The 20,247-nt window shown below is 39.1% G+C and overlaps 1 protein-coding gene across 4 annotated transcripts in view; it reads left to right on the forward strand.

Moving 5' to 3' along the window:
* The window catches only part of RBMS3 (RNA binding motif single stranded interacting protein 3), a 708,641-nt gene that overhangs the window by 439,951 nt on the left and 248,443 nt on the right, over nucleotides 1-20,247 (forward strand). For all 4 annotated transcript variants that reach the window (XM_071561125.1, XM_071561126.1, XM_071561127.1 and 1 more), the window contains one exon: nucleotides 7,350-7,441. In XM_071561125.1, the coding sequence (XP_071417226.1) occupies nucleotides 7,350-7,441 (92 nt within the window). The remainder of the gene's footprint in view (nucleotides 1-7,349; nucleotides 7,442-20,247) is intronic.

Genomic DNA, 20,247 nt, shown 5'->3' on the forward strand with positions numbered 1-20,247 from the left:
TCAGCTATATGTGCATACTTAACCATGTAGGTTCATCTCTGGGGAATGATCTGAAATGACGGGACTATCTTTTCTTTCTTGCATTTAAGACTCTCCATTTCCAATTATTTTTCTAACTATATATTAGCTGTTTTAATTAAAAGATGATGATTCACTGCTTTGTAGACACCAAGAACATTTTTTATACAGTAGAGGTTTAAAAATGGTAATACTGTAGACTGTTTTACTATTACTCTGAGCATTTGGAGCTGTAGGAATATTTTAGCACAATTTGAACAATGAAAGAAAAGGCTGTTTTCAGTAATTTTGTGTTCAAGGATGATTCAACCTCTTTGCTTGCTAACTCCAATTTCCCAAGGCTTATAAGAGTTTAATTTGATTCTTTATCTGAGCATAAAACAATGTCTGAAAATTGCATAGTAAATTACTGGATAATCACTTTTTTGTGGATTACCTGATTGTCAGAATGAATACTGTCTTTTAAGTGACACTCTAAATAAGTGCTGTGCAAAAGTTAACTTTACAACTCAAATTAACTTAGGTTTTCATGAAATCCATGTGGTTTTATCTAGACATGAAGGAGAAAGGATAATGATTTTTATATATTTGCTTAGTTGTGTATATATATTAGTGTTTGTGTAAAATCTTTGTACTGGTGCCTTCAAATGTATGCATATATGTATACAGATATGCATGTAGGCAACATCATAAAGTTAAAGCAAGATATTTGTGATAAATAATATTTTATTTCATGTTTTCTCAATGCATCAAATAATATTGACTGCTGACTCTTCTCTAGGCTGGTATTCCTCTCCCTCCTCTCCTTCTGAGGATGGCTTTTAATTTCCAGTTTCTGGGCAACATTGGTAGAAACCTTGATGAAAAACAGAAAGCACTTTCTTAAAATAACTCCCTTTTGTTCAAACAACCCCTACACCTCTGCAAGACCCAACCTGTATGATATGCTCTGTCTCATCTGTTCTGGATTTCAGATCTGACATATTAAATTCTAGGTGGTCAGAAACAAGGACTGGGAACTTAAATTAAAAAGACATTGTATCCCCAAGGGAAGCAGAGTTCCAAGTGGTCTGGCACATCAGACCTAGAAAAAAGTGTAGGTATAATGAAATTGTTGTAATTACACATAAGCAAATTGGGGTTTATCTTTAAAAAGAAATTTCTCCCCTATTACATAATATCATCTCAAATTTACACAAATCTTGCTGCCAAAAGGAGTCATTGTGACAAAGTCAAACTCTCCAAGGTGGGAAGATGTCAGAACGGGAGTCTTTGCTGTAGTTTCTCTCAAACTCCCATGTCAGGCCCTAGTACAGGGGTACTGTCATGACGGAAGGTTGCATGGGACAGCCACCAGTCAGCCCTTTCCATCTGTCAGGCAGGATTCAAAGACATTAACTTAAACTAGCGAAGCATTACCACTTTTGATGAAGTGAATTTGTTGTTATCAGTGGAACCAGAAGAGCGCCTCATCAGTATATTTAGGTATTTATTTGTATATAATGACATTAGTTACCCAGGCACACTAGTTGAATTAATGCACAGACTCCACGCCAGTCTCCTGGCTGGATGGGTCATGTCTCCTGTCTGTGTTTATGAGTGTGTGGGAAGCTGGAAAATTGACTTGAATTCAAGTGATTTAAAGCATTACCTGCTCAAAGGTGAGGTGTGACGTTTGGCCTTGTGGCAGGGTGAAGCTGAGACCTCAACATCCCCAGCTTATCCTCCCTTGTCCGTCTTGGCTTTTCCTTTTTCAGCCCCCTCTCTGGACATTACTGTCTTTGCAGAGCTCCAGCTCAGCAGCATGCCAAGGCACTTCAGTCCTCACTTCTGGGAAACTACACTTCTTTCTGCTCTTTGTTTTTCCTTTTCTTTTACCTTCCCCTGGGTCATCATGTGGGTGCAGAGCTGTGTCTGGCTGCATGTTGCCCTCTCACAACCTTTGGTGGTTCTGGGACCATGGGCAAGCTGGTTCCGGGGGCAGCAGCAGCAGAAAGGAGGGAGCTGCTGTGCAGACCTCAGGACATGTGGTCAGGATTGGAGGGAGGGCAGAGAGGGCCAGTGTGGATGGGGATTAGTTCAGCAGCCATAACAGCTCCCTTTCCAATGGCATCAGCAGTGGCGATGGCTGATGGAGCATTTTCCATCCCAAACAGCGCCTTGGTGTGCCAGCTGTAAGTGCTGACTGGGGGACCAAGCTTCCAGGATACCCTGACACATCTCTTCCCATTAGCTTTGAGTAATTAGCTTTCAGCAGCGGTGGAGGAGCTGCCTCAATTCTCCAAAGGCAGCAGGGCCCTCAGTCGTGTCACTACACAAGCGGAGCTCCCGGGAGGTGAAGTGTAAAGCCAGTGGGAGCTTCCCTTTGCTGTGTGCCACCATCCAGCACTTCATAGGAATTGTGGGAACCACAAGTGGCAGGCAGTCCCTTCAATTATTTGGCATTACCCCTAAGTACACAATCAGTCAGGGCAATTCAGAGTTTGATGTCTAAGAGCTCTACACACCTGCAATTACTTAAATCCACAAAATTGCACCCATAGGTATTTGCAGGCACAAAAATGTTGGCATAAAATTAGAGGCCATTTCCTAAAACCTGTGCCGAAATTTTGATGATATACTATATGAGGGGTTGTTATTTTGAAATGGATTTGCAGAAAGCAATTGAAAATCTCCAGGCATCCCATCTGTGTTTAAAGTAACAACAATAACAAAACTTTAAATTAGCATAGGAGATTTAAGACATTTCAGGAAAACATTGATTAAATCTGCCAATGAAATGAACGTGTTTGGCGAGTGACCTAATTAGTGTATACTTGGTTCTTTTTCACTGCACTGCTTACCACTAATTGCTGTTCTGCTGGTCTTCTTCTGACAAGTAAGAAAAAACAAGGATGAGGGATTTGTTGAGGAAATAGTGGCATTCAGTTTTAAATCATTTGAACCTGCTGCCAAGCTTAATTATGAAAGTGAGAAACTAAGACCAGGAGGCCACCAGCCATTTAGGTTATAGGAGATGGAGATGTTTAGTGTTTGCCATTGTATTTGGGTAGCACTTACTGCAGCTAGCTATAAACTTGAGTTTGCTGATACTTAGCTGTTTTCTTTCCTTCGCAGGTAAAAAATCCACCAGTTTTATTCCTTAAATTTAATTATTTAGCCCTAATGGCATCAGGCCAATACAAAATTATAGGCATTGTATTTCTTAAAGGAAAGGTTTAGTAATTAATCTAGATAGTCTTGTCCTGGGTTTCTCTGTGCATGTGCTTGCATGTATGAACTAGTAATATGCCATTCTACATAAAAACCAATTGGATCGTGGAATACTTGTTATAGCATTGGAGTACTGAAGTCACCCTCAGTGTAAGTACACTTCAGCTGAGGGGCTCACGTGAGTGGTAAGTTTAATTCCCATCTCTCAAAGCAGCAGGGGATAACACAGCTTTCTCTACTTGTGTTTGGAGTTCTTAAAGGAAAATGGTAGGATGCTTCAGGAAAATAGGGGAAATAGTTTTGGTTTTGGTTTCCTGTGGTGGTGATGGATTCTTGTAAGCAGAGTCTGAAGGTCCTGGTTTAGAAACCAAGTTAGTTTTTCATGATGTTCTGCATAAAAACTGAAGTGGAAAAAATATATAATCCATTGACCAGAATGTTTACAAGGCAGTGAACACACAATAAAAATGCGTGGAAAAAAAAAAAAAAGCTCTGGAATTTGAGGCTAGCAGAGGGAGGGGCTGGTGGGGTTTGCACTTGTTTTTAAAGGAGGAAAAAGAAATGCAGACGTTTTCTTAGAGCAGCAGTGTCTGATTGGCAGACACTGGTCTGAATTCCTCCCAGGGGATGATTCCAGCCATTTTCCTACTTTTTCACAGGAAGAACCAGGGAACAGTTATCTGAGCAGGGATGAATGCTGGAGCAGCAAAACCCAGCCACTCTGCACCTGCCAGGAGCAGCCACAGCAGCCCGTTCTGCTGGCAGGGAGCACAGCCTACACTCACTTCAGCCACAGCCTGGGCAAGAGGGAAGGACTCTCAGCACAGGGAGTTTGGGGGTCCATTGACACAAGGGGAAGCACTGAAGGGGATGTTCCAAGACCCAGGCTTTAGATTTTGTTGGGACTAAACTTACCAAAATAAACCCAAGCAAATGAAAACCCCAAAACCCAAACAGAAACACTAGCACTACTATGTTAGTGCCTGAGACCGAAAAAGTGAAGTGAGATTATAAACAAATGAAGTTTGTTAGTGTAGGTCACCAACATAGGCTAGAAACATCTACGTGGAAGAATGGAAACTGTACAAAAGAGGCAGCATGCCTGGTTTTCTGTTCTATAGCATTGCAGGGTTCTTGTAAGGATACTTTAACGCTGAAACAGCCTGGGAACTTGGCTTCTCTTGCAGCAGATTGATGTTCTTTGGATGGGTTTTCAGCCATGGAGTGATTTTGTCCTGATGTTCTATGTGTGGTGGAGAGATGTGTCAGGAGGGGGGAGGGCCAGAAAAAGATATTTGGAATGGAAATGAGCTTGAGGGAAGGAAAAAGAGCAGCTTTTCAGTGAGACTGGGAGTAGTAATACTAGAATGCATAATAAAAATATGTGGGTTTTGTCTCAAGGCTCTCATTGGATCTCTGATATGGTTATATAGCCCACTGAAAAAACTATTTAGAAGATATTAATGGGTTTAGAAATTATGGAGTGATGTTAATCTTTGATAAATTACTGCGTTAGATATACCTGGTATCTATAATTCAACACCAGAGTATTCTTACATGTTCTGGTTTATATTTGCAAGCAAAACTAACTTCAATGTGAATACTTACTGTGCTGTCTAGAAAGTCATATTAAAAATAATTTCCTTTCTGTTACTTCATACATGAAACCTGGTGCTAAATATAAAAATCTAACTCTGTTATTTGTTTTTAATGCCAATATTGAAACTTACTTTTGCATTTCCCCCTCATAGTTGTTGGGCATGGAAATGGTGAGAAATAAGAACAATTTTAGTCTCCTGAGAGGAGAACCTCGCTATCCTAAAAAGTAATTTGCTCTCTGTTTTATCCAAGCCATCCCATGACTTCTCAAGGCATTTCAGATTTCCCACCTGGCAGTTTCTTGTCAGGATCTCTCAGCTAGGAAGAAGCATGTAATTGTATCTCTTTCTTCCTCCCAGAAGCTGCTCTCCCAAAGGACAAAGGCATTGGAGAAAACCAGAGAGGACAGTTGCCTCTTGTAGCATGTTTTCTGGTTCAAAGTGGCAGCAGCTTTACAGCTGCTCTGCAGTGAGGAGACAGCGTGGATAACACTGCAGTGGAAAATGCGATGTAGAACAAGCTGATTTAAAAATGGCATGCTCAATAGCAGTAAGAAAGGAAAATCAAATGAGGGAATCTCAGCAGGTAAAATACCTGTCACATCCCCATGCTGACCAAACTCTAATGTGCTTATTCCTGGTGCTTAGGTCTGCTGTCCCACTGTACAGTTGTTCTAGAATTTGTAGTATTGCCCTGCCAAAAACTTCTCCCCAAACAAAAAAATAAAACCAGAAAAATCAGGAAATAAAAGAACAGAAATGTCATATCTTGACTTTGCCACACTCTTAAATCAGCAGTTTCTTTAATAATTTTGTCTGTTTCTTTTTCCTTCATTCTTTTAATTTGCTTAAAACTTCACAAGTGAGAATTAAGCCAAGAGGCAAAAAACATCTCTGTACACAAAATTCTTTCACCATTGGACTAACGCCTGCATTGGGTACTGTGTGCACACCAAAATAATAATAAAGAGATATTTGAAACTTAAGGGACAAGATTATCACAAGCACACACCACTCTCATACTTACATGTGGTGCAGAAAGGAAGACAGTGAGGCCTCCCAGGAGAAGGAAGAAAGGCTGGCAAAAGAAATACAAATGGATACAGCAGGAAATCATATCTGTGGTTGCCTCCTGTATGATGTATATTGACCTAGTAAATGGAGATGTCTGCAAAGAAGCTGCTATACTACAAATATGCTTGTGCTAATATTATTAAAGCTTCCAGGCAGTTCAGTTTCATCCATATGACTTTCCAGGGAGATGCCAAAGATGTGGCTCCTGGCCACAGCTTGTCTGAGCAGCACATACCTACCTGCCCTGTAATCGCTTAATAAGATGTAGGTTGGGGTTTTTCCTGGATGGATTGTGAAATATATGCAGCTGCCTAAATAGGTGCTTGGCGAGATTTTTAAATCTTACTCATTCAGTTGAAATCGTTATGAGCAAGGCATTTGAATGCTGTTGAAGATCAGAGACAGCTCAGTGCTTTAGGAGTTGTGAAAACTCCTTTCCTTGTCCTCCTAGCTCTACTTTATGTCTTTAGGAAAATAAAAATAATTTAATAGTTGTTGCTATCCAGTAGAGGCTTAACAGCATTGGTCTTGTTTGTACATACCAATCTTGCTGGTTAGAGGAAGTAAAAATGGGGAGAGAGGAAGATAGGAAGTGACTGGCTGATTAATATACTAAACTAATGTAAATGCTGGGAGTAAGAAAGCCACTTAAAAGCAAACGGTTATCCTTTATTAATCCCTAAGATCTAACCTGACTGTGTTGCTGTTCAGGTGATACTCTGAAGCAGTTCCTGGCAGGGATCTGCCCCTTTTTCCAACAGAGAAAGCAGTGAGATGAAAGGGATGTGGTTTAACCAAAAGTTTGACTTTACTATCTTAGCACCCTCTAGAGCTATTTGGCAGCTGCTTGTAGAGCCCACATTGCAATCTTCCTGAATTGGTCCCACCTGCTGCAAGGCTGAATTGGTCCCACCTGCTGCAAGGCTGCTCTCCCTGTCCCCACCCAGATGGTCCTGGCCTGAAATGGAGACTTGGTGCCCTCTTCTTCTGAACCTTAATCCTTGTATGGGGTCAAGGTACAGGAAAAGGACAGTATTTTCTCATGAAACCAGCCATTGCAAGCTGTAGCTTTGTATCCTGGGAAGGGCCATACTGCTGCCTCCTTTTATGGAGGAGGTGGGGTAGGACTCCAGAGCACCAGAGCCTCGTGAACGTGTGTGATCTTCTGCTGCCAGGTACCTTTTATCTGTTATGACAGGTGAAGACCAGCCTACTCTCCTCCTCTGCTGCACACCTTTCTGCACTTGTAAGCTCCAGGTCATTGCATTCCCTTCAACTCCACTAGGTTCAGGAGAAAAGATGTGAGCAATAGAGGTGTGGTGGTAGTGTTACTGAAAGGCTGTGAGAGAATGGAAAGGGTTTCCTTCTTTTTAAAAATAAAATCCTGCTCTGTGCACATACACATGGATGATACTCAAAGTCTTTGTTTGTCTATTTATTTTTTAGGTTATGGTTTTGTAGATTTTGACAGCCCGGCAGCAGCACAGAAAGCAGTAGCATCTCTCAAAGCAAATGGCGTGCAGGCACAGATGGCAAAGGTAAGAATAACCCTGTTGTTATGGGATTATTTCAGCTGTTGGGTTAAATTTCCAAGAGTTGTTTTGCAACTATTTTATTAAGCCTTTGGATTGCGTATTCCAATGGGGTTTGTTTTCATCCTTTGGCTCCAGTGCCTTATTCATCCTATGGTTTTTCTGTGTTCTTGAGAGCTGTGTCCCATGTAATGGGCTTTACTCTGATCATGTCTCACTGCCCCTCTCTCTGGAGAGGGTTGTAAAATGGAGGGCCCAGAGTGGAAGAGCATTGGAAATGCTGTTTTGCTAATTGCTGGGTGAAAGAGTTGCCTTTTCTTTACCTCGGTGTTGTCTTTGCTTGGTTCATTTGCTTTGGAAAAGTTACTCTTTTCTGATGAGTCTTGTGTGGTTCTCTGAAGGATTGATTGACTGAGCATAAGGAAAATTTGTTTGATCTGCCTTGGTTTGGCTTCTTCTGTTTGTTTATTTATTTTGAGGACTTAAATGGAAGTGTAACAAGTTGCTGAAAGAATAGTTTCTAAAGGTTGTCTGAAGGTGACTGGCATCTCTTCAGAGGGATGGCAGAAGACATTGCAAGTGCAATGAGCTCGATTACTCTGGTCCTGGAATTATCCTTTGTCCCCAGACAAAGGGCTGAAGGGGAGACAGGGGTTATAGTAAATGACCATTGTGTGGTCCAGCTGTTGCCTTTCTGAATAATGTGTCTTTGGGCTCTAGATTGTGTTGGTGAGCAAAAATAGCTGTGACTTTGTACTTTAAAAATGTCTTGCCCGAGAATGACAAAATTAATTAATTAATATTGCCAGCTTTAGTCTCTATAGAAATGATGTTGTCCTAGAACCTCAAACAATAAAAGCAAACGTGTAATTACAGAAAAAGAGGCAAATCAACTAATAAACAATCATAATATTTAAAGATTCTCATTTAAAGGAATGCTGGTGATTTAAACTTTTGTTTTTCAACAATATCATACTAAAAACATAGTTTGGGGAGTTTTTTTGCAAGGAAAAACATCATTGCTGGTAAATGAGGTTCTTTTGCCTTCTACAGAATTACACTCCCTGTGCCTGAAAGAAATTGGTTGTCATCCATGTATTTCTGTTTAACAGTGCCCCACAATGCAAGCTAGGCTGTTTTATTGGCTCTTAGTTTTTATTGACACATGGTGATAATAAATATTTTCTTCAAACGGGTAAGAGATGGCCATCTGAAGAATGTGAACTTCTACTAAGGATTGTGCCATTTTATTTCCCAGATATACAACATCTCCTTGTTAAAATGTAGGCAATTTGATGCATTAGTCAAGCTGTAAAAAAGAAACCAAGGACAAGAGGTATGTTTTGTCCTACTGATTGATATCAAATAGCCATTTCTAGGTAGGAGTGAATATATATAAAACATAAATCCATATAAACCTGTAAAGTTGTAGATTTAAAACTAGAGATTTAAAGATAGAATTGAAAGATAAATCTATGTTTGGTGTTGTCATGATTCAGTACAATGAACAGTTTCAACACTTGTATGTATGGAAACACCAAAAAAGAGGGTGGCTTAAAACACTATGGTTTGGATTGTTCAATGTTTTAGGGACTAAAAGCAAAACCTGAGGTTTTCAGGGTGGGAAGGGCTGTACTAGCCCTTGTTGTTTTGTTTTCTGTAGAGTCTATGGCAGGAGTAGTTTTTGCCCTGTGAGGTTTTGAAGCAGCTGGTGTGTACACATTTGTTTGCATAAGACTGGCTGTATTTTTATTATTTAGCCACGGTGCCTGGAATCTCAGATAGACTCTTTTTAGTGTGTTTGACAGTTCAAGATAAATATACAACTGACTTTTCTTATCTCTGAAAAAAATCTAAGTATTTAGAAAAATCGGGTTTCAAAGGAAATTGAGATGACTCTACACAAAGTACCTCACATTTCTGAGAAGGCAGGAGCCTGGGAAAGCAAATCTATCTGGAGAAACATGTTAGTTCTTGCACATGTTGGAAGCCAAGTTGCATAACAGGACTGAAAGACAGCATTACCTGCCAGTGTCTGAATTAACAGTGAGGGCTCAGAAGAGGTTTGAAGCAAGAGGCAGAAGAAGAATTTAGCCTTTGCTTCTGCCCGTTTTTCCAGAGCAGCTTTGTTTCAAGAGCTGCTTTAATTAGTCATCAATGGTGGCTCTCAATCGAAATCAAAATAAAAAGAGCAAGCCTGAAGAAATTCCCTAAAATTTTACCTGACATACTTTCAAAAAATAGTGTTGGTGTCCCCTGTCTTTTATTCTGCATGGCAATGCAGGGAAAGTGCAGACTGTAACCTGTGTTCACTGAATGTCAAATATCTCAGTCCACTTGTGGTTGCTTTTCAATAAAGGTGAAAGAGGCGTCGGCCAACTTTCACTCTATGCTGGCCTTCTTCATAGAGAGAAAGTCTGCTCAAGTGTCGGTATTGTCTGCGATGTTTTCCTGGAGAGAGCTCTTGCTCGGAAAGAGTGGTTCTTTCTCAATTTTCACACAATATAATTTTTCTCATAGAAATCCAGGAATCTTCTTTGAAAAACAAAACGCAGAATTGAACTCCCACCCATGCTGGCTAGCAGAAGTATCTTGTGGATACTTGAGTGAAATATACTCATTTTAGCGATGCTTAAATACAACCACCTCCCTGGTTTTTTATAGCATTTGGACACCATTTTGGCTGATTTTGTTTCAGAGTGCTGCCTCTGAAAGAAGGCTAAACTCTGGTGGATTGATGCTCCAAGTCCCATTACTCTTGGAAAACCTGTTCTGTTGAGGCTGATACATCCTATAAACCCCCGAGGGGGTAAAAAACTCAACTCTTAAACATGTTTGACCCTCTCTTTTTGTTCTGGTTTGAAGTAGTCATGAGAGGATGCAGCTGAGAGAGAGGTGGCAGCTGGGAGATGAGGTCTCATGAGACTCTTTTACACATGTGTGTTGTCACCTTGCCTCTTTAGCATTTTTCCCACAAGGACCTGAAGCAGAAGCTTTGATTTCTGCCACTGCCCTACGTTCTACAAAGTTCATCTAAGTTTTCCATCATTTTCAAAAGTGCTAATTAAGAAATTCATTTATTGAGAAGAATGAATGCTTTGGAGCTGCTGAGGGATGTTTTTCTAGCTGGCCTGGCTATGTGCTTCCTTCTTGCCTTTGGATGTGCAGATTTGGTTGTTTATACATAGTGCCTGCTTGTCCAGGCTCATAGAATCCAGGTGGTTTTTTGGGTTTGTTTTCCTACTAAAAATGGCACAACTGATATGCCCTTGGTTAATCTCACAGGAATTATTGATGTGTTTGTCTCTTTGTGCTAGAGACTACACAAACATGACACAGAAACGAGAGTGTGTGTGTGTATGATTTATATATCAGTTTGGGTTTTTCCATATGCTCTTTCCTGTGTTATCTAGAAAAATGTTATCGACTGAATATGGAAAATTAATAAGAAGAATCTCAGTAATATGGGAATTGGCTCAGAGAATTAGGCAAGGAAGCCTAGTACACATGAAAAATGTATCAATGTTCTAATAAAATCTGTAGCCACATCTATTCTTGGGATTTGCAATAGTCCTTCACCCAGAATTACACATTCATGAGAATGCTTCTTAATCTAGTTTATATGTAAGCTTTTAGTGATGCCAAGGAGTCTAAATCACCTGAAAAATCAATTGAAGTCTGCTGTCTAAATAAATTTGAGCATCCGAGCTTGTGTCAGACTGAAGATGAACTGTTCAATCAGTTTATACCTTCACAGACATTTTGGGTCCTCTCTACCATCTTTTATTTTGAGTTCTGGTCTGCTGTAATATTTCATAAAGTGGAAGCTCAGGCAAAGGTAGGCTCTTGCAGAGAGTATATAACAGCTTCTTTAACATCTAGTAGCCCATCAGGAGTGTTGAAACAAATGCATTCACAAAGGAAGTGTTTTCAATCCTGCTGTTATTCCAAATGCATTTATAAAGATTAAAAATGTATTTGATGCTGCTTGTCTTCTCTCACTTTTTCTTTTGTATGTATAATGCATTTAGACATCCTCAGGACCTGTGTGAAAAATGTGGACATTGAAGGAATATTTAATTAGCACTAGCAGTTGTGTAAGTCCATTTCTTGACTACTCTGCTGCAGTAATTGCCATCCAGAGGGTACACTGAAGGAACTGGTTCTGAAAAAGGGCTGTTTCAGTAGGATCTGATGTGCTTTGCTTGACAAGCGAATTACAGAAAGTGATTTTGCTTCTTGCATGATATTTTCCTCATCTTTCCATCATGCAGCTGCTTAAACACAGGGAATAATCACCATCTAGGTGAAAGATAAAAGGAAGCTGTTTCCCACAGAAGAAAGCCAAGTGTAAGAGCCTCTGAAAATGAACAGAGTTGGTTGCTGTATAGTTAAATAGACAGTTTTTCTCCAAGGACCAAGGAAAAGGAAATCCCACAGAAGAATCTTATTCATTTTCCAGGCTTTTGCGTAGGTTTTAGGAATTGCTCTGGTATGAGTCAGCTGACCAAATAAGTCCATTCTGTCTGCTCATTTTTCAGCTTCATTTTCTCTTCTTTTTAAATCTTTTCCCCTTTTTTCCTCAATCATGCCATAGCTCTCAAGTCCTGTTCCTTAAACTGGAAAAACTCTCTAGTCTGCTCAATATTTTTAAATTGAGATTTTTAATGAGAAGGTTCAATTCTTTGTGTTTTACAGTTTAAAAATTCATGTAAATAACTAATGAAAATGCCATCCTTACAAAATATGAAATATGGCCTATATACACGATACACTTAACCCTACAAGTGGTTTCTTAACTCATGATTGAAATGTCTGCAAATTTTAGTTAACCAAACTTTAAGATACTGGTTTGTTGAGTTTTTGTATAATATTGGTGGATAACAGCCTTATTGAACTGAGTTAACTTTCCTTTTGAAACCAAAGCAGGATCCTAAGAGTATTAGAGCTCAATATTGAAATTGTCAGGCTTTGTTTTAATCCTGTTCTTTCATTATCCATTCCCCCACCCCTGGCAAACTATTTTATGAAGTCAAATATTTGTATTGGCTATTTATAAAATATTGTTTTGTTTGCTGTTAGAGCAGGAGCTGGTGACTCTGGAAGCCTCAGCAAGCTCAGCATTGTAGGATAAGCTAAGAACATGGCTGTGTTGGTGCTGGCCACCTTCCATGTCTTTTCTGAATGAATTTCACAGCCAGGCGTGGGCTGCTGCTGCAACACTTGTCAGAGACGTTTGGCACAACTAGCGCATGTGTGTGGAGCACTTTCCAGTGAGCACTCCTTTTATCTTCCTAAAATGTTAACTATCTCTCCCTGTGCTTTTGCACAGTATGTACTGGCTGACCAATACTAACCTGAATCGATAACAATCCTGGGTTAAATGACAATGAAAAATTATAGCTGGAAGGAAGTGAAAGGTCGTTCGATTTAGATTTGGAAATCACAGGTGTGTGTCTCCCTCCTTTGATTTCTTTTATCAAATCAACCTTATCAAAAGTATTCTGCAGAAGCACTAACCATAAGCACCAAGCTTCATGTAGTGCCACTTGTAAAAGCTGTGCCCTCCTCGTCCTTTCTTACTCACTTACCTGTATTCTTGTTTTGTATAACCTTTCACTTTTGTAATGGGGAATAATAGTTTCCCAGACAGAGCTGGCCCTTAAGTGCTGGTTTTGTAAATACAGGGTATTTTTCCATTCCTTAAAGAGTAGTGATTGATGAGGTAAGAACATTGACAAGATGCTGAATTGTGTTTTTGTATCAGGTTTTATCTCAGAATATCTTGGGAAGATGTGCCTTTTCACACCTGAAAGTTTTTTATTTTTTTTTATTTTCAGATGGAACACTATCTAAATTCAGGATGCAAATACCAGATGTGCTAGCAAAGTGCTAACTTTAAGTTTCACAAAATCTGCAGTAGCAGATGATGGTGTCCTATGAGCTTCTTAGACAATCAAGACTAAAGCCATGAACAGCTTTGCATAAAGAGTGTTTAATTGGGGTGATAGCAAAGATACATGACATTAATTGAAGGAACTCCTAGCCTCATCTAGCCTGAGCAATTACACGTTTCTACCTGAGAACTATATGGTAGCCATTGTGCAGTTACCTTGTGATCCTTTTCCTGCTTTTAGATGTACGTTCACAAGCCAGTAAAGAATGCATTAGCTTGAACCATTCCTGAAGCAAGAACATGAAGTAATCCCGAGGGTATTAAAGTGTAGCAGTCCTTTCATGTTTGCATGTGTGGCTCCTAAAAACATGTAGGTCAGCCTGAAAGGGGGTGTGCACATCCATAGCTTTTGTACCACACCTACCAAATTTATAAACAAAAATTTCTTTGGGGGTTTTCAGAACTGCTTAACTTAACATAATTCTCCTCTCTAAAAGTGAAGGGAACTTTACTATTGGCTAATTGAGAGGAATTAGGTCAGTGCTGTGTTCCTTTGTTCCCAAAAATTGTAGCTCAGCATCTTTCTTAACCACTAAGTTAGCTTAGAAAATCTTATGGCACATACAATCATGTTTATTCTCTAGCTCTCACCTCAAATAGACCTGGCCATGGTATTTTTATTCGCTTTTTAAGTGCTGCTTTAGTTTCTAGATCAACTTTTTTAACACTGTAACTTCATCTCAGATTAAAACATTCCTGTGCCTTTGAAATTTAAAATATAAACAATCAGTAAATATATCCACCTCCATGCTATTAATGCCTTGCACCACAGAACAGATGCTGAAAGTAAAAAATGTAGCCAACTTTTAAGCTGAAGAATAGTGGAATTACTGGGTTCTTTTCGGGTTATGAACTTCAGCCAAACAAGAGTTGGTCTTTTTCATAAATACACATTGTTCTTGACTTTCCTCTGACTTGGAACACATTTGAATTGGTAATAACACAGCTGAAATCCACAGAGCTTTGGCACTTTAAGCCAGAGAGAAGAATGGGGCTCCCTATCTTTAGCACTCACATAGCTATACATCTTGGAAGCTCTTACGCACTCTTTGCAAACCCTTTATGTTTGCAGAACAGGAAATTTGAGCCCTGCAAATGAGTTAAACACTGGAATCAGATTAATTCTTTTTTTGCCTCCATACTCGGAAAACTTTGAACACCCCATGGAGGAGTTATCTGACCACAACTATGCAGCTTGGGAATCTGCAGCTCAAACTGAGAGAAATTATGTTCTAAATTCAGTAAGCACATCTTTACTCATCAGGAAAAACCCAGTGCACTCTGAAATGATTAAAAAAATGTGGGTATAGAAAATACTGCTGTGGAAGAAAATAATACTGTGGTAGAAAATGGACGTACCCTTTCATTCTCTGATTTATCATTTAATCATATTCTTCTGTAGCTCAGCATGAGGACGATGCTTTTGTAAGGTGAGAATCAAAAAATTCATTGTATCTAGCATGCTTCCTCAGGAGGAGGATATTCATATGACCACAAGCAGGAGGATATGTGCATGCTTTTTGGGGTACCGCTTAGTCTGGACTTAGACACAGCTTCAACAAAGCAATGCAGTTTGGGGGGAAATCGGGCCACTTTCAGATTATTTGTTTTGATTTGGAAAGCAAGTGTGCAATCGTCAGTAGTGTTTCTTCTGAGTTGATGTGTGTGGCTGTGTAACAGCTAATCGTCCTGCAGGTACACAGATGCACACTCTGCCAATAAACACAAATCCACTGGTAATATGCATAGATATTCCCTGTGCACATATGCCCCCCTCTGAATATCTAAATGTTACTGTATTAGTGAGTTCTCTGCTTGTCGTTTCCTTATTAATGAATGTCTCCCATTCATCTGACATGTCCGAGTGGTTTATCTGTAATCTAAATAAATTTAGGTTTAGATGCAGTTTTGTTCGCTAATGAATGATAATTTCTGTTGCTGTAAAAAGAATCTCTATTTTTCCTTTGTATAAAATTATCGAATTAGGCTCTCCTCATGATGCATGCAACAAACTGAGTCATGATGGCAGCTCGTGATATTTTTTAGTCCTTGTACTTCCCCTTTGGTCTCAGAAAGGGAGGTTATGATGACACCAAGGGTTGAATTTTATTTGCAACCATGTTAGACTAGCTTGGATGCAATGAAAATATATGTAAGAATGTAAAACTGGCCATAGCGGGCCAGAGTAAAGTTCCCACGACATCAAATTCTCTCTCTGGTGATGCACTGTAGTACATGCCAATAGAGGGGTACAAGAACCAGGCAAGCATCTGAGGATATTTTTCCAAGGTGGTCTTCTAGCCTCTAGCAATTTGCAGCTTGGGATTTCCTCCATTTGTATCGCATAGTTTTTTGTAGAAATGCCTCCCCATCCCCAGATAAAGAATTTATCCTGCCTTTTTTTTTTTCTTCTATTTAACATTTTGGCAGCACCACATCCTGCCATAGAACATTCTTCAGTTTATGTTCTTCAGAGAACCATCTCCTTTGCTTGCTCTGGACCTGCAATATTGATTTCATTGATTGCTTGCTAATTCTTGTGTGAGACGAGACGGAAGGCTCTTGTTCCCTATGAATATTTTTCATGCCACTTACAATTTTATAGAATGCAATCACAACTTCCCTCACTCCCTGTTCTGTTTCCAGTTTTAAGAAAGATGTGCCAGGGTGTGCATGTGTAAATAAGGATGTGGTTCTTAGAAGCAAGGAGCAGTTGCTAAGTAATGAACATGAAGCATGGTAAAGTGTTTTTGTAATATGAGAGCAGAGCTAAGAGGAAGCTTAGAGGGTCATTTTATATCAATATGCTGGACATGAGATGAATATTGCTAATGCTTTATAGTGCTGCAGCCTGGGAAATGGGAAAATGGACACACAGGAAAGGTACATTTGGCTGGTGTCAGGTACTTTTTAAGGCAGTCCTCATTTTGTACAAGGATAAATGCACATATTTGATTAAACTTAGGAATATCCTTTTTTAAAATAAGAACTGTCAACTTTAGAAAAATGTACCCCAGAAATAATTCAGGTGTTAAAAAAAAAGTAAAAGAACTATTCCTTTAAAGCAGCAAAGGAAGAAAGTACAACCCCAAGTATGAGGATACACATGTTCAGTGTTGTGTCAAAAGGAAATATACCAACAGCCCTCACATCTGTGTATAAATAAGGCAGTATAAAAGCCTGCCTTAAGGTCTGGGATGGTTTGATTCCAGCTTTCCTTAAGTATTTGAGCAAACCAGCATCTGTTACATTGCTGACTGACCAATTCTGTCAGCAGGGTCAAGGAGTTCATCTTTGCCAGGAGGTACAGAAGTCCCCTGTGCATTTCATCTTGTGCCCACTGCTTGGGCATGATGTTACCAGCAATGCAGCAGCCTAGCTTTGTGTCTAAAAGGAGGAAAAGTGTAGGCAGAAGTAGTCTTTCCATGGTTCCCAAAGAATCTACACCAAGGTATGTCCTGAGGATCTGGGAAGTTTGCATCTACCAAAGACATCCCTTGCACTGCAGTAATGGAGGTACAATGGTTATTTCATCTACTATGCCTCATAACTTTGCAGTCTCAAAACCCACAGAGAACAATGAAAACTTGATGATAGCATTTTTGTAGTTGCAAGAGTTGGACCTTCCCTGAGATGACCACAGAACTGGGAAATGGATATAGTATTTGATAGGAGATATTTTTCCCTTGTTAAAATGGATACAACTTTGCTTGTCTCAGTGCAAGTAAGTAACAGAGTCTATTCAATAATTACCACTTGTCAGTCATCTGCTATCTTCATCTTTTCAACAAGATTAAAAACCAAAAAGAAATAGTAAAGGAAGATGTTGGGTTTCAGTCAGAAACTTTGGAGTTGGAATAGTTGTCTTGGTGCTAGAAAGTTTGGCTTTGAATTCCAGAACGAGTGGGCATACTTTTTTGAGTTGAGACTGAAGTCTGTGTCTCAGATGTCATTTCTTGATTCAGTTGTATCATTCTTGGGGTTTAAATCCAGCTGATAGACAGATAAAGAACAGGAAGACACCTTGAAGAAAGGCTTTTCCATCTTCAAAGCTATCTTTGCCACTTTGCTCTCCTACTTAATTAATGATGGTGCTGTTCCAGTATGGTATCACAGTTCTGTCTCTCTCTGTATGGATATATGGGGTTTTACTATCCTCATGCATTTGATAAGAATTCAAGAAATTATAAGTATATTGATGTATGCACACATTTATAGATGATAATTTAGAAATATTGAGAAAATTTTATAATAAAATGGAATTTTCATGAGTAGCAAAAGGTATTAGAGTGGTATTTTTATAGTATGTGCTGAAGGAATGTGACTATTTGCTAGTAATTCATCTAAACGCTGGAAATAAAATACTACGTGTTTTCTAGGAATATGCTGTAGAAATAGGAAGGAAATTTGAGGTAAATTAAATCTTCGTCACAATCAGCCAGTATTTTTCCATCTGTCAGTAAAAAACCCCAAAACAACAAGAAAATTGTAAAATCTGAGATGAGATTTAGTGATTTACTATCTGCTTTAACTTTGCCTATGCCTTGCAATAGAGCTACACAGCCTCAGGGTTTCCCAGATATTTCCATAACTTATTTGTCCATTTTGCATAAGAGGTTATGATGCCACCATTTATCTCAACATTTTCCTAGTCACCTACTCCAATTATAGCTTGTTATGGAAAGCCAGGACTATCATTTATATGTCTGTGTTGCTTTATTATAGAGATACAGCATAAAGCAGCTGTGGAATCAGTGAAGTGAAGGATTTCACTCTCTTAGTTTCTAAAAAATCTTGCTAAAAAACTGTTTACTAGGGAAAGTTCACCAATCCTAATAGCATGACCTAATTCATTTCAGACTGCCTTCTTGCTGCACAGCACATTTCACATGGTAAAATCATGGGTTTGGTAAAGGAGCTAGAGCTGATTCCAGCCAGGCTGAAATCTGGCTGCAGTGGGGTCACAGCAGTGTCGCTGCCTTGTCCTCTCTCCTGGGGCTGCTGAGCCTATGGTAATGGAAATGTTTCCCTTTCGGAATAAAATTTCATTAGCTGAAATATCTAATGGCTCTCTTTTGTATGATCAGCCTTCTAAGTCCTCTTGAACTCAGGCTTTCTATCTTAAAAAGGAGTGTTGGATACAGACTACTTCACTGTGCTTGAAGTTCAAATAAATAGTTTCATCTTGCATGATTACCTTGTTGCATGCTATTTACTTCTCTTGAGTATATAAGTAATTTCCAGATTGGCTTACAGGACTACACTGAAGGAGCTCTACATTTTATGTCAGTCAGCAATTAGATTAGTTACCAGGGCACCTCTCTGCACTTCTCTAAGTGCCTATTGTACTGGCTGCCTTTGATCGTGAGACATCTGGGAAGCCTGGTGCAGGCTTATCTAAAGGACATGATCTGACAAAGTAGCAACTTAGGCACTTTCCTCCTGGGAGCATCATCTAGTACTTTATCCTTTATACTGGGTTTTACTAAAGGTTTCTCCATTTCTTTGTTGAGAGGTCTTTTGAATGTGTCATAGCTGAGACCTGAAACAATTGATACTGTGATGAAAATCTCACAAAACACAGCACTCTCAAGTCCCCCAGTGATGATCCATAGTTCAGATCAGGCATTGAATGATACCTGTAAATATTATTTATTGCCTGTATACTGGTATTTCTTTGATTTGTTGGTCTTTCAGTTAATATTCACTTAATATTTTAGAAATTTTTAATAGTGATCTTTGCCTTCACAAATGGTCTTCCTTCTGTAACCTTCCCCTCTGATCCCACAAGAATGCTTTAGTCTTTTCCACTCTTGTTGATCCCCATGAAGCATTGGGAAACCAGAATGATATCCCGTTTGCATCCTTCCTTTTGCTAGTGTGAATGTAATTCTTTTTTAGGGTGTTCCTACACATTTATCACCATCCTGTTGCAGTTTTGGATCTGAACTGGGTGGATGTTGCACAAGACAGGCAGTCTCTCTTCTAGGATATTCACAGTTCTTTTGATAATCTACTGATTGGTAGCCTTTTTCTGTACCTTTTTTACTTAAAATCCATCTTTCTTGAATCTGGTTGAGTGGAGCTGCACCTTATTTTCCAGAAAGAGTCTGCAGTGCTGTAATAGGTATATTTTACTACCTTTTAGTCAATTGATGAGTACCCTATAGCTGGCAGCAGAAATTCTTGTTTTTAGCAAGCGTATAAACTGCATTGTTTTGGATGTTGGACTGCCAATTCTCATTGGGTTACCTTAAAGTTAAACCTTTGAATGCCTTATGAGGTTAAGACTCAAATGCAGATGTTTTATTTTTTAAGTGCAAGTTTTAAAAAGACACTATAAATGTTTTCAAATGTTTACAGCTAAAGTGTTGTTCTTCAGCCTGTCTTAAGTGTGTAGGTCAACTGGTTGGCTGTTGCTTAACGCCATGAATGCAATAGCTCAAGTATCTTGAGTTGTGCTATGAAAGACATGCCAGTGTCCTAGAGCTTAAATTCTAGCTGTGTATAATTCCAAAAATATAGTAAGCTAAATAGGAGGTATAGAAAGTGAGTTATATTTGTGTGTTTCTAAACTTTAATTGTTCTAGAAAATACTATTTTTCACAAAGAAAACTGGCCATGTGGAAATGGCAATAGAGGGTAGATGAGTTTCTAACATATTAAGTCATGGAATTTTTGCCCTAAGGAACATGTACTTCAATAATGATAGTACCTCATATGTTTTAAGAAATTATGATTAGGTTCCATGAAGTTAGGAGGTTTTTCCCTGCCTTTAGGATTACTTTAAAAAAAACCAACAACCCCAAAACAGCCACCTCAAACACTCTATCATCTATGCAGATATTTCACTACT

This window comes from Pithys albifrons, chromosome 7 (genome assembly GCF_047495875.1).
Source record: "Pithys albifrons albifrons isolate INPA30051 chromosome 7, PitAlb_v1, whole genome shotgun sequence".
NCBI lineage: Eukaryota > Metazoa > Chordata > Aves > Passeriformes > Thamnophilidae > Pithys > Pithys albifrons.